Here is a 24,362-nt window from a genome sequence, read left to right as displayed (position 1 = left end):
TTATGATCGTTATAATTCCTTATATGATCCTATACATGAGCCAAAACACTGAGCATCAAAAGACAAAGTATATTTTAGGACTAGAGTAATTGATGGACACAGTCTGGTATATAAGACGTGTGTTACATGTAATATTTGTTGTTACAGACATGCATCACAGCCATAGTCACATTTCAGTGCCAATTACCATAAATGACGTTCCACCTCGTATTGCACAATTACTGGACAATGAGGATTCCTGGGACTTTAACATATTTGAATTAGAAGCTGTTACACATAGAAGGTAAGTGGTTGGAATATACTGTATCTCGTAAGACTTCTAAAAATGAACTGAACATTATTTTAGAACTGGTGATCAGTAGGACAATTATCAAACCCTGAGCCATAAGTTCAGCAAACACTCAATAAAACAAAATGATCATGTGAAGCTACTTGTTGCTGCGAAGGGACCTGGTCGGGATCCCGGCAGTCTAAATACAGACACTGGAAACCCGATTCTACTCAGAATGCCGGTGCAGGGATCCTGACATTGATCGACATCCCGCGCCGGGATCCCAACTGCCGCAATCCCGAATGAGGATGTCACGGGCTGACGGACAGGTAAGCCGCGCGTGCGCAGGGGAAGGTTTAGGTCTAGGCTGTGGGTGGAGGGTTACGGTTAGGCTGCGGGGAGGAGGGGGGGGGGGTTAGGCACCCCCGGGAAGGGTTACATTAGACTGTGGGAAGAGGGGGTTAGGCACCACCGGGGAGGGTTAGGTTGTGTGGGTGTGGGGGGGGGGGGGGGGCGGGAGGAATAGGGTCAAGCTGCAGTAACGGTGGGTTAGGGATCAGGGTTAGCTTTGGTAATTACTCGGTGTCTGTATCTTCAACACCTGGATGCCACTGTCGGTAAATTGACATCCGGCATCCCGACCATCGGGATACCTATACCAACCCGCTGCAAACACCTTACAGCAGTGTTTTTCAACCACTGTGCCGTGGCACACTAGAGTGCCATGATCAGTCTCCAGGTGTGCCGCCATAGAAGCACAGCCAGGCCCATCAGTGTTTTGCCGCTACTGAGATCCTGGAACGATCAATACTGGTGGGTTTAGTGGTTGCAGAGCCAGTTCTAATTTTGGGCCCGGGCAGTGCTGGGCTCTTCTGGCTTTCTCAGATGTGTCTCAGGTGTTACCTATGGAGAAGCTGCGACATGACATCATAGGACACACAACTGCACCATGCATCACCATTATATTTGAAGGTGCCTTGGCAATATTTAATTCGTGTTCAATGTGTCGTGAGTTGCAAAAGGTTGAAAATCTCTGTGCTACAGTGTCGTCACCATGTTGTTATAAAAACACCAAAAGACGTGCATTGGTGGAGGGGCTGCTGAAGGGGCCGGGTAGGGGCCCCAGTTTGCTACCCCTCACCAGTGTGCCTGTGCTGTAGCCAGTGGCAGTGGCGCCATCTTCCCGGTGATCTCTTCGGGAAGATGGCGCTGCACATAGAAAGCAAAGACTCTGGCATTGCTCCTGATTGGCTGCTGGTCCACAAGCTCTGATTGGCTCACGAATCGGCGCCTGATTTAAGATACCTGCGTCCCTGCCGTAGACCGGACTGAGGAGCAGGAGAGGCGCGTGCTGCGCTCTCCTGCCCTCGCTGCAAGCAATGTGGTCGGGCCGCAAAAGGACCCCTGCCCGACCCCGGCCCGCAAAAGGATACGGTAGGGGCCGCGAGTTTGACACCCCTGCCCTGGAGTATCAGAATTTGTGTCACGGCACCCCTAGACCAAAGTTTCTTAGTGAGAAATTCAGGAAAAAAATATAAAATGAAGTAAATTGTGTTTATAATATGTCATCCTTAGGTTCAGTTATGTGGTGAGGGACTTTTTTTGCCAATTAAATTCAGTATAAATAATTTGAATTGGTCGTGGACCACCAAACTACGGGACCACTGCAAGGCCCCCCTCCCTCCCCCCCTTTCCCGAGGCACCCCAGGGTGTCACGGCCCCCAGTTTGGAAACTACTGTCATAAAATAAACTTTTCTTTTAAACTGCATATAATACACCTTAGATCTCAGTTCCTATAAGGATTTAATTCCTTGTATACAGTAAACTACACATATATGAAAATCCTACACCAGGCACAAGTAATCATTCAGATGCATTGGGTATGGTTGACCGGCGGCCGGGATCCTGGCGGTCAGCATACCGACGTCGGGATCACGGCCACCAGAATGCCGGCAGGGGGGCAAGTGAAACAAAGCCTCTTGCTGCGGGCTCCATACTGCGGGCTCGTGGTTTGCTGCACTTGCCACAGGTTCTATTCCCACTCTTTGGGTATCATGGACACCAACTAGTGGGAATAGTCCTTGGCCCCCTGCCGACATTCTGGTGGCCGGGATCCCGGTGGCGGTATGCTGACCGCTGGGATGGTGACTACATCCCATTTAGATGACTATATGGGAGTTTTATCATTATCCTATTTGTATGTGAACAGTGTTGAAAGGGGAGAGCGCTACTGCGCAGATTCCATACTGTTCCTTCAGGGTGGCTTCACTCCCAGTACCAAGATGGCTGCTGAAGTGTGGCGCCATCTTGTCAATGTCTTAGAGCATCACAGTGGGAGACAGTAGTTTTTCGCTTAACTCCTCAAAGACCTGAGATTATCAGATATCCACAACACTTCCAGTGATCCTGCACTGCTACCTGTTGCATACACTCATCAGCTGGGGAGCCGAATGAGACCCCTCTCATCTCAACCTCCGCTCAGTGAGAACCAGTGTGTAACAGTGATTAAGTGGGATTCATATAAATATTTTATGCAATTCACAATATGAGCTTACCATCTTCGGGGTGTTGGAGAATTATTATACATTTTTATTTTTTGGTCAGATATTTTTTCTTATTATTTCAAAATGTAACTGGACCCTCTTTTGTTATTTTCCCCTCAGCTCACTTTAAAATAGTTATAAAGGAGAAAATTATCTAAAAGCAATTATAGAGCAAGACCATTTTCCTTACTGTGTAAGCTGTAAACTAGGTGTCCTGTTAGTTGCTTTTCATTTTACCCTTGTATGCCTTACTGCCATGTTATACTTATTGCACAGTGTAATCTATGTAGTGCACCCAACATGGCTGCCTCACCTGGTACTCTCTTGTGTAGAATAAACAATGCATGGTTCTGAACTCTCCTAATATATATATATATATATATGTCATTTCTTCACCTTATGAGAGAATTTATTTATAAAGACAACTTCAAGCAAAATATATTTTAAGTAAAATCCTCCTCGGGAATGGCGGCACAAGGGTGGCCATTGGGTGGGCACTTGAGGAGCGTCCTGGGCCAGCGCAATTCACCCTAAACTGGTTACTTGGCTAACGGGCTAATCTTTGCTGTTAGCAACAAACACCTCAGGCCAGTATAAACAACTTAGTGCGGGAAGCCGCGCGCCATTGTAAGGGGCGGGGCTTCCTCTCAGAGCGGATCCAGCACTCACCAGCGCCATTTTCTCCCTGCAGATCATAGGAAAGAGACGCTGACAGGGAGCGCTGCCCTCCAGATAACTCCAGCTATACCTCTGCGGTACCAGTGTGTTATAGACAGGGGAGGAGTGTGGTAACAGTACTAACTACCCTATTAAGGTAAGTTAGTCAGTGCCGGGCTTTTATCATAATAACTGCCTACTGGGGCGCTGTGTGGCTGGCTCCTTATACTCTGTGTCTCTCTGAAGGTACTCTGGGGGAAACTGACATTTGTGTGTGTGTGTGTGTGTGTGTGTGTGTGTGTGTGTGCGCGCGCAGTAGCGGATCTTGCCATAGGCAAGCAGGACTTTTGCCCGGGGCGCCGCCTTCCGGAGGGCGCCGCACCATGGCAAGATCCGCTGCTGCTGTGCCCCCCGCTGCCTGCTCTGTCCCGCTGCCGCTGCCCGCTGTTAAGGGAACTAGACGCGTAGCATCTAGTTTCCCTTCGTGGAGAGGACCTTTGCTGTGCGGTGCGCGATGACGTCATCGCACACCGCACATATTTTCAGCGGCGCTACTACTGTACAGGGGGCATAACTGACCACGCCCCCCTGTATGAAGCCACGCCCCTATTGCAGCTCGGGGCGCAAAAAGCCGTAGAACCGGCCCTGTGTGTAAGTGTGTATATCTCACATTACCATGTCTGTGTTTATCTTCTAAAGAGTCTGTTCCTTGTACTCAGGACTGCAATGTGCTTTCCCAGCTTTCTGAATCAGAACCCCCATGGGTGGATTCTTTAAGGGGAATGATATCCCAGATTTCAACAAGGATGTCACATACTGAGAAAGAAACACAATTTTTGAGAAAATCTGTGGAGGGTTTGACATACTCAGCCTCCACTGCTTCGTCTAAGACCCCCCCTACATACCCACAAAAACGTACACTTGCCCAGATAATGCAAGTTGACACTAACACCGACTCTGATACAGGGAACGGTGATGGGGATATGCAAGGAGGGGATGCATCACTTGCAAAGGGCGTGCAACTAATGATTGAAGCCATTAGGGACATTTTACATATTACTGAGAAGGTACCTCAGCAGGTAGAGGAATCTTATTTTACAGAAAGTAAGAAACCCTCACTTACCTTCCCGGCTTCTAGAGAGTTAAACTCTTTGTTTGAAAAATCCTGGGAAAACCCAGAGAAAAATTCCAGATTCCAAAAAGGGTTCTTATTGCTTTTCCTTTCCCTGAAGAGGACAGAAAAAAGTGGGAAAACCCCCCCTATAGTAGACGCTTCTGTATCTAGGTTGTCAAAAAAAGGTGGTTTTACCTGTCGCTGGTTCAACCGCTTTGAAAGAGCCAGCTGACCACAATATTGAGACTACACTCATATCACCATACAAAGCTAATGGCATAGCTTTAAGGTCCACCATTGCTTGTGCGTGGATTTCTAAAGCCATAGTAAAGTGGTCAGGCACATTACTTGAGGACTTAGATACTATGGATAGGAGTGACATAGAATTATTTTTGCGTCACATACAGGATTCTGCAGGTTTCATGGTGGAGGCCATGAAGGACATTGGCATACTGAATGCGAGAGCTGCGTCCATGGCGGTCTCGGCATGCAGAGGACTCTGGCTACGCTAATGGACTGCGGGTACAGAATCCAAGAAAAGTGTGGAGATCCTACCCATTACAGGTCAAGCTCTGTTGGGGACGCATTGGATGCGTGGATTTCCGCGGCAACTGCGGGTAAGTCTTATCCTACGTCTACACTGCAGTCCTTTCGGACCGCAAAATTTTAAAAATCCAGACTCCCCTCCACCTTCTTTAGGGGAGGTCGGGGGGAAATCCAGAAAACCTGCACCAACAGGATCTCAGGAACAGAAACCAAATTCTGCTTCCTCAAAATCTTCTGCATGACGGTGGACCTCCCAGCCTGGAAATCAGGCAGGTGGGAACGATACTAAAAGATTTCAGTCACATCTGGGCGTCCATCATGCCTAGACCCCTGGGTAACAGATATTGTTGTCCAGGGGTACAGACTGGAGTTTCAAGAACACCCACCTCACAGATTCTTCAAATCAGGCTTACCAGCTTCACTGACAGAAAGTGCTATCCTACAGGATGCCATTCAAAAATTGGTTTAAACAAATGTCATTGTTCCTGTTCCACCTCACCTACAACACAAGGGTTATTACTCAAACCTGTTTGTGGGACCGAAACCAAACGGTTCGGTAAGACCAATATTAAACCTAAAGTCATTGAGGGAATTCAGATTCAAGATGGAGTCTCTCAGAGCGGTGATCTCAGGTCTAGAGGAGGGGGTATTCCTAGTATCCCTAGATATCAAGGATGCGTACCTTCACGTTCCGATCTGGCCGCCTCACCAGGTTTATCTCAGATTTGCGCGGCTGGACTGTCATTATCAGTTCCAGGCACTGCCATTTGGCCTCTCCACAGCACCGAGGGTATTCACCAAAGTCATGGCAGAGATGATGTTACTCCTCCGCAGACAGGGAGTGAACATAATTCCATATCTGGACGATCTGCTGATAAAAGCATCTTCCAAGGAGAAAATGTTGCAGAGTATTGCTCTCTCAATTCGACTATTCCAGGATCATGGGTGGATCCTGAACCTTCCAAGGTCACATTTGGAACCGACAAGGAGACTGCCCTTCCTGAGGATGATACTCGACACGGAAGTGCAGAAGGTGTTTCTACCACAGGAGAAAGCATTGGTGATCCAGTCGATGGTACGGGATGTCCTGAAGCCAGCCTGGGTATCGGTTCATCAGTGCACTCGTTTTCTGAGAAAGATGGTTGCCTCCTACGAGGCTCTACAGTACGGAAGATTCCATGAACGGTCATTCCAACTGGATCTCCTGGACAAATGGTTGGGATCGCACCAGCGGATACGCCTGTCGCCGAAATCCAGAATTTCACTCCTCTGGTAGCTGCACACTTCTCACCTTCTTGAGGGCCGCAGGTTCGGGATTCAGAATTGGATCCTTCTAACCACGGATGCAAGTCTCAGAGGTTGGGGAGCAGTCACCCAAGGGGAAAACTTCCAAAGATAGTGGTCAAGTCTGGAATCCATCCTTCCAATAAACATTCTGGAACTAAGGACCATATACAATGGCCTTCTACAAGCGGTACATCTTCTGCAAGATCAGGCCATTCAGGTTCAGTCGGAGAATGGAACGGCAGTACCTTACATAAACCGGCAGGGCGGAACGAAGAGCAGAGGGGCAAAGTCAGAGGTAACAAGAATCCTCCTCTGGACAGAAAAGCAAGCACTGGCGCTGTCAGCGATCTTCATTCCGGGAGTGGACAACTGGGAAGCGGACTTCCTCACCAGACACGATCTCCCTCCAGGAGAATGGGGCCTACACCCGGAGGTGTTCGCAGAGGTGACAAGCCAATGGGGTGTACCTCAGATAGGTATGATGGCCTCTCGCCTCAACAAGAAGCTTCGGAGGTACTGTTCCAGGTCGAGAGACCCACAAGCAGTGGCGGTGGATGCGCTGGTAACCCCGTGGGTGTTCCAGACAGTGTATGTGTTCCCTCCACTTCCACTCATCCCAAGGATTCTCAAACTAATAAAAAGAACAAGAGTTCAAGCGATCCTCATTGCTCTGGACTGGCCAAGAAGGGCTTGGTACGCGGATCTTCCGGAATTACTGCTGGAGGATCCGAGGCCTCTTCCTCTTCGCAAGTACCTTCTTCAACAGGGGCCGTTCACCTATCAAGACTTACCGCGGCTACGTTTGACGGCATGGAGGTTGAACGCCAGTTCTTAGCTCGGAAGGGCATTCCGAACAAGGTCATTCCTACCCTAATACAGGCTAGGAAGGGAGTAACGTCTAAACATTACCATCGGATTTGGAAAAAGAATGCGTCTTGGTGTGAATCCAAGAAGTTTCCTACGGTGGAGTTTCAACTAGGATGGTTTCTCCTCTTTCTGTAAGCAGGTGTGGCTGTGAGCCTACGTTTTGGGCTCCATAAAGGTCCAGATTTCGGCCTTGTCCATTTTCTTCCAGAAACAATTGGCTGTTCTCCCTGAGGTTCAAACATTCTTAAAAGGGGCTCTGCACATCCAACCACCCTTTGTGCCTCCTACGTCACCTCGGGACCTTAATGTGGTGCTGCAGTTCCTGCAGTTGGATTGGTCCGAGCCTTTGCAGGAGGTGGACGTCAAGTTTCTTACTTGGAAGGCTGCCACACTGTTGGCATTGGCATCTGCAAGACGTGTGTCGGAATTGGGGGCATTGTCATGCAAGAGCCCCTACTTAGTTTTCCATGAAGATAGAGCTGAGCTCAGAACGCGTCAGCAATTTCTTCCGAAGTTTGTGTCGGCTTTTCATATCAACCAACCTATTGTGGTGTCAGTGGCTACTGACTCCTCACTTACCTCAAAGTCCATGGATGTTGTGAGGGCTTTGAAAATGTATGTGAAGAGAACTTCTCTCACAGGAAGTCGGAAGCTCTGTTTGTCCTTTATGATCCCAACAAGGTTGGGTGTCCTTCTAAGCAGACAATTTCTAGCTGCATCAGATTCACTATCCAACATGCTTATTCTACGGCAGGCTTGCCGTGTCCAAAATCTGTTAAGGCCCACTCTACTCGTAAAGTGGGTTCTTCCTGGGCAGCTACCCGGGGTGTCTCGGCTGTACAGCTTTGCCGAGCAGCTACTTGGTCAAGGTCGAACACGTTTGCGAAGTTCTACAAGTTCGATAATTTGGCCTCTGAGGACCTAAAGTTTGGTCAATCAGTTCTGCAGGACCCTCAGCACTCTCCCTCCCGTTCTGGGAGCTTTGGTACATCCCCATGGTACTAAATTGGACCCCAGCATCCTCTAGGACTCAAGAGAAAATAGGATTTATTTACCTACCGGTAAATCCTTTTCTCGTAGTCCGTAGAGGATGCTGGGTGCCCGCCCAGTGCTTCATGTTCCTGCATAGTTACTTGGTTCAGTATTGTTGTTTCAGCCGTTGCTGAATTGTTCCATGTTGGTAGTCTTGGCTTTCCTTTTTTGTTATGTGTGAGCTGGTGTGAATCTCACCACTAACTGTGTGTTTCCTTCTCTCGAAGTATGTCCGTCTCCTCGGGCACAGTTTCTAGACTGAGTCTGGTAGGAGGGGCATAGAGGGAGGGGCCAGCCCACACTATTAAACTCTTAAAGTGCCAATGGCTCCCAAAGGACCCGTCTATACCCTATGGTACTAAATTGTACCCCAGCATCCTCTACGGACTACGAGAAAAGGATTTACCGGTAGGTAATTAAAATCCTATTTTTGACCTAGTTACCCGGCCGGAGAATAACGCACCTATACGTCAATGGTGAGAGAGTGAAAAAAGAGAGCAAAGGATGAGTGGGAGTGAGGGGGGGGGGGGGGGGGGGACGACAGTCATAACCACCACAGCATCTATTTCTGATGCTAACAGGGATTACAACTGTACAAATGTAGCCATTCTCGTTGTGGCTACATTGTACGGCGATTGCGCCTTGTTAGGCGCGACCGCACCGCGTACGTCTGGACGTCTAAGACGTGTGTGTCCCATTCGCATGGATGGGAGCGTCAAATGTCGCAGCTCGGCACGGCTAGGCACAGGCGCGCATAGCTGCATCGAAGGTGCACGTTTCCCTCAGATGTAGTCATGATCAGCATGGCTACATCTGTATATAGTATTGGATAAAACCAAAAGTAATGATTAAAGCACAATATAATTCTCTTACGTCTACGCACATTAATAAAAATGGATCATCCTGCAACACTGGCACACTGGGATTTAGGCAGGTAGAGAGAGAGTAAAGGATTTAATTTGCAACATTATAGGCTCACCAAACAACTCCAAGGAGATGTCATAGGTGCAGCCACACATAAAGGATTTCATTAGGAACATTATAGGCCCATCTAGACAGCGCAATGGCCCATTTGCAGCCGCTTGTGGATGTTAACTAACGGCACTGTCCCAGTAGGTGTGAGATTTTGTTTTTAACCAATACTATGCTATCCCCAAGGTCATGAGTCATGTATTATAATAGTCATGCTAAAAGTCTGCCGACGATTCAAACTAAGCTGCTCTTATCTTTGTCCAGTCACTAACCTTCTACCAGTGTGCTATGCCATGCCAGGCCTCTGAAAGCATATGCAAGAGACAGCAACAGCACAGCCCTGATACAGGTAGTTGCCATTATGACATCACAGCATGACCTCACACACCCCACCAGACCGGCTAAGACTGGTTATTTCTGGTTTGAGGCCCTTGTCTTTTACATGACTAACCTAAGGGAAATGTGATTTCACTTATTATTAAAAACTATTACATTCACATGAGAAAAGTTTTATTACTACCATTTGCCCGCAGTTTTGCTCGCTTAGTGGCATCTAATATTGTGATGTATATTTTATAATTGCTAAGAGGATGTGCAGGCTCATGTGCAGGGCCCATCCTGCGCATGTGCCCGCATTTTCTGCGACGCCACACAGAAAATACGATCGCCTCTGCCTGTCAATGAGGCAGAGATGGTCGGGGGACGGCAACGCTCCATTTCCAAGGCGGAGATGAGTTGTTGCGGGGACGAGGCTTCAAACCGGGGGCGGCCTCGGAGAAACAGGGGGCGTAGTCAGGGCGGTTACTTGACGTCACATGCAGCCACTGCAATCACACAAATGGCGACCGGCCTCCTGCGGGCGCCTGACTTTCGGAGTGGACAACAGGCAGAGACGGTCATGGGATGGGTGGGTGGGGGCGGCAACGCTCCACTTCTGGAGCATTGCGGAGACGAGGCTTCAAAACGGGTGGCAACGGAGACACAGGGGGCTTAGTTGGGGCGGTCACTAAAATGGCTGCGGGCCTCCTGCGGGCACCTGACATGCGGTGCGGACTAGCCCTGTGCTGGGCGTTCCCCCGCATGTCAGAATCTAGCACATCTAAGATCAGGTCTGAATCACCCCCATGGAACAAAAAAAAGGCCCAAATTATGTTATTTTAGTTTTGTTTGTCAAATTTTGAAAAAACAAAAAATCAAAACCAGTCACGGCGGTTTGGCAAAAACCAAATACAAAGCCGGATGACGAATCAGGGCCAAATCCAGCAAAAATGATCCTGTGCACATCTTTAGTAATATTCTAAGATCACATTGAGTTTGCCAGCATTGTATGCCTAGATATGTGCTGATACGAGACATTCCCTTTAACTCCTGTTTGGGGTATTCAGAGTTTAATCAATTATTCCTGTAGTTTAGCTGGTCATTCAAAACTTGGGATCAGTGCTACCATATGGTCCCCACTGGTCTGCACATGTGCACTGATGTTGCTTGCTGACTGGTAGCTGCATTAGAAGTTGTTGCATTCCACAGGAGGAGCTAGCTGCATATATCCAGTTTAGCGTTCCACATGAGATGCACAGTTCGGGAGCATCAGTGCCACGTTTACGATTACGTGACTTAAGTGTTGAACAGTGTAATGTTTTTTTTTTGCACTTTGACTTTTGGGACCTTGTGTTAATATTGTTGCTATAGGAAGTGACACCACTACCAGGCATGCCATATGACCCAAATTAAACTACTGTACATGTAGTTTGCCGCCTTTTTGCACATTGGGGTTCATTCCGAGTTGATCACTCGTTGACGTTTTTCGCAGCGCAGCAATCAAGTGAAAAAGCGGCAATTCTGCGCATGGTATGCAGCGCGCATGCACTAAGTACTTTCACACAAAACTTTGTAGTTTTACCCACGCTCGAGCGACGTTTTTCAGTCGCTCGAGTGATCGTAGTATGATTGACAGGAAGTGGGTGTTTCTGGGCGGCAACTCTGCGTTTTCAGGGAGTGTGCTAAAAAACGCAGGCGTGCCAGGCAAAAACGCAGGAGTGGCTGGAGAAACGGGAGAGTGGCTGGCCGAACGCAGGGCGTGTTTGTGACGTCAAACCAGGAACTAAACAGACTGCAGTCATCGCAAGATAGGAGTAGGTCTGAAGCTACTCAGAAATGGCATGAAATTTTTCCTGTGCAGTTCTGCTAAGCTTATATACACTCCCAGAGGGCGGCGGCTTAGCGTTTGCACTGCTGCTAAAAGCAGCTAGCGAGCGATCAACTCGGAATGAGGGCCATTATTCTGTTGGTATAAACATACTTGCCTTCGCTCCCTCATTCTGCAGGAGACTCCCTGAAATAGAAGCAATCTCCCTGACTCCCTGAATAGCCCAGCAATCTCCCTGATTGCACCTTAACCCCATTGTGTAGCCTTAACCCCATTGCTACAGCAGTGTTTTTCATCCACTGTGCCGTGGCACACTAGTGTGCCCTGAGCAGTCTCCAGGTGTGCCACCATAGAAGCACAGCCAGGCCCGTCAGTGTTTTGCCGCTACTGAGGCCCTGGAACGATCAATAGTGGTTGGTTTAGTGGTTGCAAAGCCAGTTCTAATTTTGGGGCAGGGTTGGGCTCTTCTGGCTTTCTCAGATGTGGCTTAGGCGTTACCTATGGAGATGCTACGACATGACCTCCTAGGACACGCAACTGCACCATGCATCACCATTATATCTGAATGTGCCTTGGTAATATTTAAATCTTGTTCAGTGTGCCGCGAGTAGTAAAAGGTTGAAAATCTCTGCCTTACAGCATATACTATGAAACATGTCAGGGGGTGAAGCTGCACAACAATTCACTGTGAGTTCAAAAGTCTCTAGTATAGGTAAGCCAGTAGGGTAAGAGAAGCCTTAAGCCCCGTACACACAAGGAGAGATGTGTGCTGAGCGAGGGGGAGGGGCGCTCATTTCACCCAGCAGATGAAATGAGCGATGTGCCAGATTGTGCCAATCTAGCACCGGCCATAGCGACACGCGGGGACGTGCAATGCTATCGCTGTGGGGCATACACACCAGAGATCCATGCTTAAAATCTAAGCAATCTAGCCAGATTGCTAAGATTTTAAGAACGGATCTGTCCGTGTGAACCCCCCCTTAAGGAATACTAGGGAAGATGTGGGGGGATAACTATCAAACCTTCTGGAGAGGACAAGTGGAGAAGTTGGCCATAGCAACCAGCTATCAATTATTTAGTACATTCTATACCATGATATAAAATCTTATTGCTGTGGGTGACTTCTCCACTTGTTCTCTTTAGAATGATTAATAAATCTCCCGCTGCTCACTGTGCATAGGTCATTGTATTTTAAAAAAAATTATGCACAATGATGAATATATATATTTAAAGCATTATAAAAAATAAGATTTTACTTATCGGTAAATCTATTTCTCGTAGTCCGTAGTGGATGCTGGGGACTCCGTAAGGACCATGGGGAATAGACGGGCTCCGCAGGAGACAGGGCACTTTAAAAAAGAATTTGGATTCTGGTGTGCTCTGGCTCCTCCCTCTATGTCCCTCCTCCAGACCTCAGTTAGAGAAACTGTGCCCGGAAGAGCTGACAGTACAAGGAAAGGATTTTGGAATCCAGAGCAAGACTCATACCAGTCACACCAATCACACCGTATAACTTGTGATAAACTTACCCAGTTAACAGTAAGAACAACAACGGAGCATCAGATCAACCCTGATGCAACCATAACATAACCCTTATTTAAGCAATAACTATATACAAGTATTGCAGAAGAAGTCCGCACTTGGGACGGGCGCCCAGCATCCACTACGGACTACGAGAAATAGATTTACCGGTAAGTAAAATCTTATTTTCTCTAACGTCCTAGTGGATGCTGGGGACTCCGTAAGGACCATGGGGATTATACCAAAGCTCCCAAACGGGCGGGAGAGTGCGGATGACTCTGCAGCACCGAATGAGCAAACACAAGGTCCTCCTCAGCCAGGGTATCAAACTTGTAGAACTTTGCAAAAGTGTTCGAACCTGACCAAGTAGCTGCTCGGCAAAGCTGTAATGCCGAGACCCCTCGGGCAGCCGCCCAATAAGAGCCTACCTTCCTTGTGGAGTGGGCTTTTACTGATTTTGGCAGCGGCAATCCAGCCGCAGAATGAGCCTGCTAAATCGTGTTACAGATCCAGCGAGCAATAGTTTGCTTTGAAGCAGGAGCACCCAGCTTGTTGGATGCAAACAGGATAAACAGCGACTCAGTTTTCCTGACACTAGCCGTTCTGGCTACATAAACCTTCAAAGCCCTGACCACATCTAGTAACTCGGAATCCTCCAAGTCACGAGTAGCCACAGGCACCACAATAGGTTGGTTCATAAGAAAAGATGACACCACTTTTGGCAGAAATTGTGGACGGGTCCGCAATTCTGCCCTGTCCATATGGAAAACCAGATAGGGGCTTTTATGTGACAAAGCCGCTAATTCTGACACACGCCTAGCTGAAGCCAAGGCTAATAGCATGACCACCTTCCACGTGAGAAATTTTAACTCCACGGTTTTAAGTGGCTCAAACCAGTGTGACTTCAGGAAACTCAACACCACGTTAAGATCCCAAGGTGCCACTGGAGGCACATAAGGGGGCTGAATATGCAGCACTCCCTTTACAAACGTCTGAACTTCAGGCAGAGAAGCCAGTTCTTTTTGAAAGAAAATAGACAGGGCCGAAATCTGGACCTTAATGGAACCCAATTTTAGGCCCAAAGTCACTCCCGCCTGTAGGAAGTGAAGGAAACGGCCCAGCTGGAATCCTCCGTGGTGGCATTCCTGGCCTCACACCAAGCAACATATTTTCGCCATATACGGTGATAATGTTTAGCCGTCACGTCCTTCCTAGCCTTTATCAGCGTAGGAATAACCTCATCCGGAATGCCTTTTTCTGCTAGGATCCGGCGTTCAACCGCCATGCCGTCAAACGCAGCCGCGGTAAGTCTTGGAACAGACAGGGCCCCTGTTGCAACAAGTCCTGTCTTAGAGGCAGAGGCCATGGGTCCTCTGTGAGCATTTCTTGCAGATCTGGATACCAAGTCCTTCTTGGCCAATCCGGAACAATGAGTATTGTTCTCACTCCTCTTTTTCTTATGATTCTCAGCACCTTGGGTATGAGAGGAAGAGGAGGAAATACATAAACCGACTGGAAAACCCACGGTGTCACTAGTGCGTCTACAGCTATCGACTGAGGGTCTCTTGACCTGGCGCAATACCTCTGTAGCTTTTTGTTGAGGCGGGATGCCATCATGTCCACCTGTGGCAGTTCCCACCGACTTGCAATCTGCGTGAAGACTTCTTGATGAAGTCCCCACTCTCCCGGGTGGAGGTCGTGCCTGCTGAGGAAGTCTGCTTCCCAGTTGTCCACTCCCGGAATGAACACTGCTGACAGTGCGCTTACGTGATTCTCCGCCCAGCGAAGAATTCTGGTGGCCTCCGCCATCGCCACCCTGCTCCTTGTGCCGCCTTGGCGGTTTACATGAACCACTTCGGTGATGTTGTCTGACTGAATCAGAACTGATTGGTCGCGAAGCAGGGTCTCCGCTTGACGTAGGGCGTTGTATATGGCCCTTAGTTCCAGGATATTGATGTGAAGGCAAGTCTCCTGACTTGACCACAGACCTTGGAAATTTCTTCCCTGTGTGACTGCCCCCCACCCTCGGAGGCTTGCATCCGTGGTCACCAGGACCCAGTCCTGAATGCCGAATCTGCGGCCCTCGAGAAGGTGAGCACTCTGCAGCCACCACAGGAGAGACACCCTGGCCCTGGGGGATAGGGTAATCAGCAGATGCATCTGAAGATGTGATCCGGACCACTTGTCCAACAGATCCCATTGAAAGGTCCTCGCATGGAACCTGCTGAAGGGAATGGCCTCGTATGATGCCACCATCTTTCCCAGGACTCGCATGCAGTGATGCACCGACACCTGTTTTGGTTTTAATAGGTCTCTGACCAGTGTCATGAGCTCCTGAGCCTTCTCCATCGGGAGATAAACCCTCTTCTGGTCTGTGTCCAGAATCATGCCCAGGAAGGGCAGACGAGTCGTAGGAATCAACTGCGACTTTGGAATATTTAGAATCCAGCCGTGTTGTTGTAACACTTCCCGAGAGCGTGCTACGCTGATCAGCAACTGCTCTCTGGACCTCGCCTTTATGAGGAGATCGTCCAAGTATGGGATAATTGTGACCCCTTGCTTTCGCAGGAGCACCATCATTTCCGCCATTACCTTGGTAAATATTCTCTGTGCCGTGGAGAGACCAAACGGCAACGTCTGGAATTGGTAATGACAATCCTGTACCACAAATCTGAGGTACGCCTGATGAGGTGGATAAATGGGGACATGAAGGTATGCATCCTTTATGTCCAGAGACCCCAAAAAATCCCCCCCTTCCAGGCTTGCGATGACCGCTCTGAGCGATTCCATCTTGAACTTGAACCTTTTCAGGTATATGTTCAGGGATTTTAAATTCAATATGGGTCTGACCGAACCGTCCGGTTTCGGTACCACAAACATGGTCGAATAATAACCCTTTCCTTGTTGAAGGAGGGGAACCTTGACCACCACCTGCTGAAGATACAATTTGTGAATTGCAGCTAACACTATTTCCCTCTCTGAGGTATCGGTGAGGGGGCATCTCCTCGAATTCCAGCTTCTATCCCTGTGACACAATCTCTATTGCCCAGGGATCCACCTGGGAGTGAACCCACTTGTGGTTGAAATTTCGGAGACGCGCCCCCACCGGGCCTAGCTCCGCCTGTGGAGCCCCAGCGTCATGCGGTGGATTTAGTGGAAGCCGGGGAGGACTTCTGTTCCTGGGAACTAGCTGTGTTGTGCAGCTTCTTTCCTCTGCCCCTGCCTCTGGCAAGAAAAGACGCACCTCGGACTTTCTTGCCTTTTTGTGAACGAAAGGACTGCATTTGGTAATACGGTGCTTTCTTAGGTTGTGAGGGAACGTATGGCAAAAAATTTGACTTTCCAGCAGTAGCTGTGGAGACCAGGTCCGAGAGACCCTCCCCAAACAATTCCTCACCCTTGTAAGGTAAAACCTCCATGTGCCTTTTTGAGTCGGCATCGCCTGTCCATTGCCGAGTCCACAGGACCCTTCTGGCAGAAATCGACATTGCATTTATTCTAGAGCCCAGTAGGCTAATGTCTCTTTGAGCATCTCTCATATATAGGACAGCGTCTTTTATATGCCCCAGGGTCATTAATATAGTATCCTTGTCCAAGGTATCAAGTTCCTCAGATAAGGTATCCGTCCATGCTGCTACAGCACTACACAGCCAGGCCGACGCAATTGCCGGCCTTAGTAAGGTACCTGAATGTGTATAAATGGACTTCAGGGTACCCTCTTGCTTTCTATCAGCAGCATCTTTTAGGGTGGCCGTATCCTGTGACGGCAGGGCTACCCTCTTGGATAAGCGTGTTAGAGCTTTGTCCACCCTAGGGGAGGATTCCCAGCGTAACCTGTCCGTTGGCGGGAAAGGATACGCCATAAGCATCCGTTTGGAAATCTGCAGTTTTTTATCTGGAGATTCCCAAGCCTTTTCACATAACTCATTTAGCTCATGTGAAGGGGGAAAGGTCACCACCTGCCTTTTTTCCCCATACATATGAACCCTCTTGTCAGGGACTGGGGTTTCCTCTGTGATGTGCAACACCTCCTTCATTGCTATAATCATATAACAGATGGCTTTAGCCAATTTAGGCTGTAACTTTGCATCATCGTAATCGACACTGGAGTCAGAATCCGTGTCGGTATCTGTGTCAACAATTTGGGATAGTGGGCGCTTCTGAGACCCTGACGGCCTCTGCGACATAGGATCAGGCATGGGCTGAGACCCCGACTGTCCTAAGGTTTCAGCTTTATCCAACCTTTTATGCAAGGAATTAACATTATCATTTAAAACCTTCCACATATCCATCCAATCAGGTGTCGGCGCCGTCGGCGGAGACACCACATTCATTTGCTCCCGCTCTGCTTCCACATAGCCTTCCTCGTCAAACATGTCGACACAAGCGTACCGACACACCACACACACAGGGGATGCTCTTTTTGAAGACAGTTCCCCCACAAGGCCCTTTGGAGAGACAGAGAGAGAGTATGCCAGCACACACCCCAGCGCTATATGTCCCAGGAATCACACAGTAACTTAGTGTTAACCCAGTAGCTGCTGTATTATATGTTTTTGCGCCTAATGTATGTGCCCCCCCTCTCTTTTTACCCTCTTCTACCGTGAATCTGCAGGGGAGAGCCTGGGGAGCTTCCTCTCAGCGGAGCTGTGGAGAAAAAATGGCGCTGGTGAGTGCTGAGGAAGAAGCCCCGCCCCCTCAGCGGCGGGCTTCTGTCCCGCGTTTCTGTACAATATAATGGCGGGGGCTCATGCATATATGCAGTGCCCAACTGTATATATGCCCAACTTTTGCCAAGAGGTCCAAATTGCTGCCCAGGGCGCCCCCCCCTGCGCCCTGCACCCTACAGTGACCGGAGTATGTGGGTGTAGTGTGGGAGCAATGGCGCACAGCTGCAGTGCTGTGCGCTACCTCAGTTTGAAGACTGGAGTCTTCTGCCGCCGATTTTGAAGTCTTCTTGCTTCTTTCACCCGGCTTCTGTCTTCCGGCTCTGCGAGGGGGACGGCGGCGCGGCTCCGGGATCGGACGACAAAGGGTGAGATCCTGTGTACGATCCCTCTGGAGCTAATGGTGTCCAGTAGCCTAAGAAGCAGGACCTAGCTTCAGAGAGTAGGGCTGCTTCTCTCCCCTCAGTCCCACGATGCAGGGAGTCTGTTGCCAGCAGAGCTCCCTGAAAATAAAAAACCTAACAAAATACTTTCTTATAGCAAGCTCAGGAGAGCTCACTAAATAGCACCCAGCTCGTCCGGGCACAAATTCAAACTGAGGTCTGGGGGGGGGACATAGAGGGAGGAGCCAGAGCACACCAGAATCCAAATTCTTTCTTAAAGTGCCCTGTCTCCTGTGGAGCCCGTCTATTCCCCATGGTCCTTACGGAGTCCCCAGCATCCACTAGGACGTTAGAGAAATGACAATTGCACCTGTGACCAGGCCAACTAGTATTTGTTCTCTTTAAGGAACTATGTAGAAAAGGGGATCGGTATGGGATCCTGGTGGTCGGGAACCCTGTAGTCGGGATCCTGGCGGTCAGGATACTGACGCTAGGAACCCATCAGCGAGCACAGCATGTACCCTCGTGCGCTCCCCACGCTTTTGGCCCAGTAGTGACCTTTGGTCGCCACACTATTATATTCCAACTCGGGTGGTGGTGTAGACCACCACCCCAGTGGGAATACCGAACTTAGTTCAGGATTCCGATCGCTGGCATTTCCCCAGTTGTCGGTATTCCGGTGTTGGTATCCTGACCGCCGGGATCCCGACAGCCAGTATTTTAACCGCATAGCCAGTAAAGCAATAATGTTATTTTTATGGACTTGGTGACAGGTCCGCTCCACAGTCCTATACAAGGGAAATATTGCCTTAAGGTGGGTACACACTATTAGATATATCTGCAGATCAATTGATCTGCAGATATATCTATGTACGGATCGGGCAGTGTGCTGTGCATACACACAGCCCGATCCGTCGGGGGACTGACGTCATGAACTGGGCGGGCGGGCGCTCGCGCCCGCCCAGTTCACCTGTCAATCACCGCCGGCCGCCGCAGCATGTGTACGGGCGGTCGGACGACCGCCCCGTACACACACAGCGACGGGCCAATATATCGTTAGATATATTGGCTGTCGGCTGTGCTGCGCGGCCGACGCGATACGTCTGTGAACGACGGAGTTCACAGACGTATCGCCCGTACCCACTGGCCGACGGTCCCGCGATGTATCGGCCGTTCAAGAGAACGTCCGATACATCGACCAGTGTGTACGGGCCTTTAGATTTATTTTATAGTGATGGGGTGCGCTGAGCTTCTGATAATATCTTCTGATAGTATAGGACTGTAGAGAAAAGATAGCAAATGGGAAAATATAAATCTAAACTTTTACTGTCACTAAATGACCTCCTATCATAGCTTTAGGGGCTGCCACATTAAGCACTATTACATTTTATGGGTTACAAATGTAATTCTTTGTATCACTATACTATTATCACCAGATGGCATTAAACTAGTATAATCTGAGTTAAAACTGTGACTATATGCTACTGGATAACTTGTATGCATAAAAAGCATGTAAGAAACACCAGGATTTAGTTTTATTCCTTCATTGTTCAGGATGGGTGTAGTATGATTTGCCAGCGCTTGGGATCCCGGCGCTCAGCATACTGGCGCCGGGATTCCGACCAATGGAATGCCGGCAGTGGTGCGTGTGCAAAAGAGCCCCTTGCGGGCTTGCAGTACTCACCACGCTGCGGGCACGGTGGCGCGCTATGCTATTTATTCTCCCTCCAAGAGGGAGATTAGTTGTCGGTATACCGGCGGTCAGGATTCAGGCGCCAGTATGCTGAGCGCCAGGATCCCGACAGCCGGTATATCAAGTGCCACCCGCTCAGCTCAGGATGAGTGGAATTATTCCTAGACACTGCAGGGGTTCAAATGGGGTTGGAAATTGACCTAAAAGTGATTGCCCTTATAGTTGCTGCCGCTCAACCCAGAAGGAGGCAGGGCTTGATGAGATCATCTCTCTGTGAATGTGATGTCATTAAGCCCCACCCCTTACAGGCAAAACATTGCATGTTTTTTTTACAAACCAGGAAAGAGGGAAAAACCATTAAAAATGCTTTATCTGCAAGATCCTAGTCTCAAACTTTGGCTTGAAGGCCAGGGTTTTAGTTTTTTTTTTTTTTTTTTACTTATTTTCCCCGGGTTCTAATTACGTAATTCATTTGAAATCTTCCATTATAATTCAATCAGAAAGTCAGTGCTGATGAATTCAGAAGCAGACAAATATGTCATGGGTGGAATGGATTAGGCTGACATCTCTGGTCAGGGATGGACGCCGACCACTAATTCACAGCTAATTGCTGGCACATGTAATCTGTACTTTTTGTTTGAAATGATTCATTATTCTCTTTTCAGGCCACTAGTTTATCTCGGACTGAAAATATTTGCTTGTTTTGGAGTCTGTGAGTTTTTGAACTGTTCAGAGGCCACGCTGCGTTCCTGGCTGCAGATTATCGAGGTCAACTACCATGCATCCAATGCTTACCACAACTCCACGCACGCAGCCGACGTCCTGCACGCTACAGCCTATTTTCTACAGATGGAGAGTGTGAAGGTACTTACATCTCCAGCATCATAATTCCTAGAACTCTAATCAGCTGAGGTCTTTATTCTCCTTCCCTACATACTCCTATTCTGCTGCTCTGTCCCATCTACTCTGTCTTGTACTCTGACTATTAATGATCCTGTTCTTAGGGAAGCCTTGACCAGCTGGACATTGTAGCCGCCCTAATAGCTGCCACAGTTCATGACGTAGATCACCCAGGGCGCACCAACTCCTTCCTTTGCAACGCCGGCAGTGAATTAGCCCTCCTGTACAATGACACTGCCGTCTTAGAGAGTCACCACTCTGCACTGGCGTTTCAGCTCACAGCAAAGGACAACAAATGCAATATTTTCAAGAACATGGACCGGTATGTTTTATGAACCGTTGTTCTAGTTCATTTTAATTATTATTATTTTTTTTATTAATTAATGCATTATATATTTATACCAGAAATGGGTCATTGGGGAATGCAACCGTTACATTGCAGGAATAGAGTCATGCATAATTACATTCATACATTATAGGAGAGTGCTACAAGTTTCTATTGAACGAGTCCTGAGAAATGTCAGATAACACAACAGCTAGCACAAAACATTAAAGAAAAATGAGTTTTATAAAGTTGCAAATGTTGTCTAGTACCTCTAGGGCATGGGTGGCCGGACTTTTGGGACCTGGGATCTACTCTTTGTTCACTTACCTACCGGTGATCTACCGGCGTCAAACAACAACACCAATACTGACACACACATTTAAAAATAGCATTAAGAATGACGCCATCAAATAACAACACCAGTAAGGCATAGATTTAAAAAAAATAGCATTAAGAATGACGCCATCAAATAACACCTCCAATAAAAACGCACACATTTAAAATTAGTATTAATAATATAACATTAAATAACAGCACCAATAGTAATGTCCACATTACAAAAAATAGGATTTTAGTACCTACCGGTAAATCCTTTTTTCCTAGTCCGTAGAGGATGCTGGGGACTCCAAAAGGACCATGGGGTATAGACGGATCCGCAGGAGCTTGGGCACACTATAAAGACTTAAACTGGGTGTGAACTGGCTCCTCCCTCTATGCCCCTCCTCCAGACCTCAGCTAGAAAACTGTGCCCAGGAGAGACGGACATTTCGAGGAAAGAATTTATAAATTTAAACACAGTGAGTGTTATACCAGCTCACACCATGAACATACCGGAAAACATGGCATTCAACAGAATACCAGCCCCCGGCATGAAAAAATACAGCCATATGCTGAGAGAATATGTAACACAACCTGTGTGTCAACACAACCAATATAAAGAAACCACCTACCACGGCCTGAACAACGTCAGCGACAACCTGACAGAGATGAAACACCACAAAGTGTAACCAAAACCAATGACTGCAGGCACAGTACGCACTGGGACGGGCGCCCAGCATCCTCTACGGACTAGGAGAAAAGGATTTACCGGTAGGTACTAAAATCCTATTTTCTCTTACGTCCTAGAGGTTGCTGGGGACTCCAAAAGGACCATGGGGTCTATACCAAAGCTCCAGACCAGGCGGGAGAGTGCAGACAACCCTGCAGCACCGATCGAGCAAACATGAGGTCCCCATCACCCAAGATAATAAAATCATAGAGCTTAGCAAAAGGATTTTAACCCGACCAAGTGGCCGCTCGGCAAGGTGAACCACCGAGACTCCACGGGCAGCCGCCCAAAGAGAGCCCATCTTCCTAATAAAATGGGTCTTCACTAACAACGGTAACGGCAATCCAGCCGTAGAACCAGCACGCCGAATCGTATCACAGATCCAGTGTGTAACAGACTGCTTAAAGACAGGTGCCCCAATCCTGTTGAGAGCATACCGGACAAACAGAACCTTTGCTTCCCCAATCTGAGCCAAATTGGCGACATAAATATTCAAAGCCCCGACTACATCGAGAGACTTTGAAAAAAACCAATGCTTAATTAACCACAGGCCTCACCATAGGCTGGTTTCTGCGAAATACATAACCCACTTTTTGGCAGAACTATTATCCGAGTTCTCAATTCCGTTTTATCCACATGAAAGAGCTAACAGGGGCTTATGTGAGACAAAGCCGCCACTTCCAACACCGTCTTGCGGACGCCAAAGTCCATAACAAGACCACTCTACAGGATAGAAACTTTAACACAACCTTTTATAAAGGTTCCAATCAGTGTGACACAAGAAACGCAACCCCATGTCAAGAGTCCACGGTGCCAATGGTGCACAAATGAAGGTTGGATGTGCAGTACTCCTTTCACGAAAGCCTGAACTTCCAGAGAGGTGGCCAATGCTCTTATAAAGAAAATCTATAAGGCCAAACTGCCCTGAAAAGGAGCCTAACCCTAGGCCTGTATCCACCCCTGCTTGCAAAGAGTGGAGCAGAACGACCCAGCTGAAAAACTTCCGTAGGAGTCTTCTAGGATGCATACCAAGACATATATATAAGCCAACTACAGTGGTAAAGCTCTGCCTTTACTTCTTTTCTAGTCTGAAAAAGCGCGGAAATTACCTCACTGGGAATACCCTGTCGGCTAGGATATGGCAATAAACCGCCACACCTTAAAACGTAGCCACGGTAAGTCTTGATACACGTCCGGAATTTGCGGTAACAGTTCCTCAGGTAAAGGAGGAGGCCACAGAACTACTATGAGCAAAACCTGAAAAACTGGATACCAAGCCCTCCTTGGCTAGACCGAAGCAAAAAGGGTCACCTGAACTTTTGTTCTTCTTACGTTTATCACCTTCCGGAAGAGTGAAAACGGAGAGGACACAAAGACCGACTGAAAACACCCAAGGTGTCACGAGGGCATCCCCTGCCATAGCTTGCGTGTTCCTTGACCTGGAACAATATCCCCGAGGCCTCTCGTCGATGTGAGGCGCCAACATGTCCAATTGAGGCACTCCTCCAAGACTTGTCACTTCCGTGAAAACTTCTCGATGATGGGTGTATTTCTCCCGGACGGAGATTGCGCCTGCAGAGGAAATCTATTTCTCCGTCGTTTAACTCCGGAACGAAGCCCGCTAATAAAGCCTTTACTTAAATCAAAAAAGTTTATCGCAGACAAACTTCCCAGCTTGACCGTTTCCTCTGGAAATACGTCCCTTGTCAGGACAGCTCCCCAACCTCGGATATCTGCATGCATGGACACCAAGTCCTACTCCTGGATCCCGAACATCCGTCCCTCTAGAAGGTGAGAACCGAGCAGACACCACAGGAGCGAAGTCCCGGTCAGTAGGACTAAATTCCGGTGCATGTGTAGGTGAGACCCGGACCCCATTTCCAACTGGTCCCTCGAAAACCACTCTGGTATTCGACCTGTTCAACAAACAAGGCCCCGTAGGCCGCACCCACCTGCTTCATTAACAGACTCTATTGATGGATTGTCACAATCAATCTGATCCGACTCCGGATCCTCAGACCTCTTTCCACAGGAAAAACTACAGAACCTCAACCGGTCAGTATATACTCTGACACCCACTTGCGAACTCTGCGTCGCTCTGAACAACAGTCATTCCCTGTGTTGAAGAACAGTCAGAGAGAAACAACGATTTGCACCACTTGTTACTTGACCTCGCCTCAATCAGGCGAGCGTCTCAGAGCAGAATGACAATGGCTCTTACTATTGAAAGAAAACCATCATACTGCCAACACTCCGGTGAAATGGCAAAGACAACAGAGCAACCAGCACATGAGAAGAAATACTATTATTTCAGCATTCATGGATATACATAATGTAATACACCATATAACACACATATCCTAACTATGCATATATAAATATATATATA

General features: G+C 48.2%; 1 protein-coding gene across 2 annotated transcripts in view; it reads left to right on the top strand.

Moving 5' to 3' along the window:
• Nucleotides 1-24,362, top strand: part of PDE8B (phosphodiesterase 8B) — a 309,750-nt gene that overhangs the window by 271,574 nt on the left and 13,814 nt on the right. For both annotated transcript variants that reach the window (XM_063963660.1, XM_063963664.1), the window contains exons 16-18: nt 148-283; nt 20,366-20,564; nt 20,705-20,922. In XM_063963660.1, the coding sequence (XP_063819730.1) occupies nt 148-283; nt 20,366-20,564; nt 20,705-20,922 (553 nt within the window). The remainder of the gene's footprint in view (nt 1-147; nt 284-20,365; nt 20,565-20,704; nt 20,923-24,362) is intronic.

Source organism: Pseudophryne corroboree, chromosome 1 (genome assembly GCF_028390025.1).
Source record: "Pseudophryne corroboree isolate aPseCor3 chromosome 1, aPseCor3.hap2, whole genome shotgun sequence".
NCBI lineage: Eukaryota > Metazoa > Chordata > Amphibia > Anura > Myobatrachidae > Pseudophryne > Pseudophryne corroboree.
Note: the sequence above shows the minus strand (reverse complement) of the source record. Positions and strands in the feature narration are given on the sequence as shown.